The sequence below is a fragment of the Lipotes vexillifer genome, unplaced genomic scaffold (assembly GCF_000442215.2).
Source record: "Lipotes vexillifer unplaced genomic scaffold, Lipotes_vexillifer_v1.1 scaffold1330, whole genome shotgun sequence".
Lineage (NCBI taxonomy): Eukaryota > Metazoa > Chordata > Mammalia > Artiodactyla > Lipotidae > Lipotes > Lipotes vexillifer.
This window is the reverse complement of record NW_006787533.1, coordinates 90,575-93,305: the sequence shown is the minus strand read 5'-3', so window position 1 is coordinate 93,305 and position 2,731 is coordinate 90,575. Positions and strand designations below refer to the sequence as shown.

General features: G+C 41.9%; 1 protein-coding gene across 1 annotated transcript in view; it reads left to right on the top strand.

The window, feature by feature from the left end:
• LOC103072412 (protein unc-80 homolog) overlaps nucleotides 1-2,731 on the top strand; it is a gene marked incomplete at its 3' end in the record, with an annotated part of 220,293 nt that overhangs the window by 128,639 nt on the left and 88,923 nt on the right. Inside the window, exon 27 of the mRNA XM_007460228.1 lies at nucleotides 2,185-2,388. Within this exon, the coding sequence (XP_007460290.1) occupies nucleotides 2,185-2,388 (204 nt within the window). The remainder of the gene's footprint in view (nucleotides 1-2,184; nucleotides 2,389-2,731) is intronic.

Here is a 2,731-nt window from a genome sequence, read left to right as displayed (position 1 = left end):
GAGCGGTAGGAGAGAGGGTCAGGCAAAGGGCAAATAAATAGGGTCTGTAGATATGATTAGAAATTTAATTCTATTTAAATGTGTCTGAGAGTTGTTGTCAGGTTTTGACCAGAAAAGCGATATAATATTTGTATTTATGATTTATGTATTTAAAAGATGAGTCAAGCTGTTAGAGTGGGGGTAAGAGCAAGCAGTTTGGGGGTTATATTAGTCTAGGGAATAGGTGACGGCTTTCAAAATCCTACGCTATTTTGAAGTGTTGAATCAGCAGGACTTGCTGATGGATATATGCGGTGTAAGAGAAAAGGGAAAAGAGATGTTTTATCTGATTTAGATGAATTTGTTTTGCTTTCATACTAGTTCTCGTTGTCATGGAGATAAAGCCTAAACTTCAGTGGTGTAGAATCTCGACTGATATCTTTCATGTACTTTACCAAATCTGAATTCTAACTATATTATGTCCTTTGTAACCAATGCCATAATTCTGAACATTATTTTTTTCAGTGCTATAAAATGTCTCCAATTATCTTTGGTGATAGAACAGTTTCTCAAAATTAAATTTTTTTTCATGTCATATTAATCTGGGGTTATTTTGCTGTACTTGTAGGCTGAAAAATATGAAATCAGGCAAAGAATGCCAAAGTGTGCCTCTGTAAAAATTTTAAAATTTTTTTTAATCTTTCTCTCTACTTCCCAATCTATTTTGACATAAATTGTATTAATAGTCATTAAAAATGATAAGTATATTCGGTTTCAAATGCATTTCAGATAAGTCATAAAGTCTCAATTATACCTAAAAATATCACTGAACAATACAGTGGTTGAGTTTTGTGCTATAACTGAAATAGAGCATTACGGTCTTTGTGGGATGTATTCAACTGTGCTGTGAGAATTTCTATCTAGATGTGAAATTCTATCCAGATGTGTTCACGGAGCTCCATGAAGCCTTTGCCAGCTGAGTGGTGATAATTTTAGTCTTTCTCAGTCATACGAGTAAATCAGAGATTAAACATTTCACATTATTCAACAGGAAGCTAGGCTCCTTTATATGGCACTAATTAACATTTTATGGAGCGGTATGAGTTCTATCACAGACTAACTCTCCTGTGAGTGAGAAACTTGAGACTAAAATGCAATCTTCCTGATTGGCACTAAAATATTAATAGCTGTGCCTTAAATAATTAGTAAGAAATCTTGTTCATGTCTTAAGAAGGAAACCTTACAAAAACAGCCCCTTCCTGATAATCACTTGAAGCCCTAAAAACTTTCAAAATCACCCTTACCATGTCAATGTGTGACAACACCAAGTCCTCAAAAGAAAAAGAAGGTGTGGATATGACTATGGAAAGTACGGATGCTTTCGGTTAAAATGTAGGTTTCAAGTTGAACGTGTTTCTTTTACCCTTTTATTTTCCTCACTGATGACTGTTTCTTCCAGAACACTAAAGAGGAGTAATGCATGTTCTTCTTGGTTCATGTAGACTGTAAGGTTGATTCAGGGTGTTGCAACTTTTGGACTCATATCTCACCCAACCTTTTGACTGAGAGGAGGATGCTATGAAATCATTAGGTGCATTGAAAATGGAACCATCTCACACTCACGTTCACCCAAAGCACCCCACTGCAAATATCTTTTAGTGACTTTGCTGAGGAGCTGAGTGGAACCCACTGCTGACTGTTGGAGAGAGAAGCGCCTTTTGTTTTTATTTCTTAATGAGGTACTCCCAAATGAAGGGATTTTCCATGAAGGGGTTTCCCTAACACACATAAGTCTGTCAGTCCCATTTCAAAAGAAAAACAAAAACAAATGGTTGGTGGTTCTGCTGAATCAAGCAATGATGCTGTGTGAACGTACTAACAGTCCCGGAGGACTCCGTGGCGAGGGCGCGCTCATGCTTGTGAATTCTGGGCCAAAGAGAGAGCAGGTTGTTCCCAGCACTGATGAGCTGTGTGTCCAAGAAAGAAGCTGCACCAGCCCTTCGTGGTGGACCCAGCCTCCTGCCCACCTAACAAAGCCGCCTGACTTGGGGCTTGGGGCTTGGGAGAAGCTCCTTGTCCAGACATGCTGCTCATCCCGGCCAGCAGAGAGGAGGCTGTTCAGGGACAAGTTGGGGAGAGCTTGGCTCTAACGCTGGCTGGGGAGAACTAAGGGGGAAAAAGCCCTATTTTATTCTTTTAATACAGTTCCCAGCAGGAAGATCAGGATAGGAGGTTCCCGCCTGCTCCAGATTAAAGGAACCCGCAGTTTCCAGGTGAAGAAGGGGGGTTCCTTGTCCAGCATTCGCGGGGTCGGCAGCTTAAAGAGCAGCAAGTTATCACGGCAAGACTCAGAGTCTGAGGCTGAGAAGCTGCAGCTGTCCCAGAGCAGGGACACTGTCACTGACCTAGGTAACATAGAGGAGTGGGCTGCGCAGGGACGTGGCAGGTAGGAAGACAGAGCCCGAATCCCCAAACAGCTCGTCCATTTTCTGATACATCAGTAGATAGAGGGCAGAGTCATAGGTTAGAGTACTCGTTTAGTCTGTATGCTATGTTGCCCTCCAGAGCAGGGCTGCTCCAGCCTTATTGTGCACAGGGTCAGCTGGGACCTTGTTAAAACGCAGATCCTGATTCAGCATCTCTGGGATGGGAGCCTGAGATTCTACGCTTTTAACAAGCTTCCTGGTAAAGTTGATGCTGCTGGTTCAAGGACCACAGCTTGAGCAGGGAGCATATGGAGTCTACAGTAGGG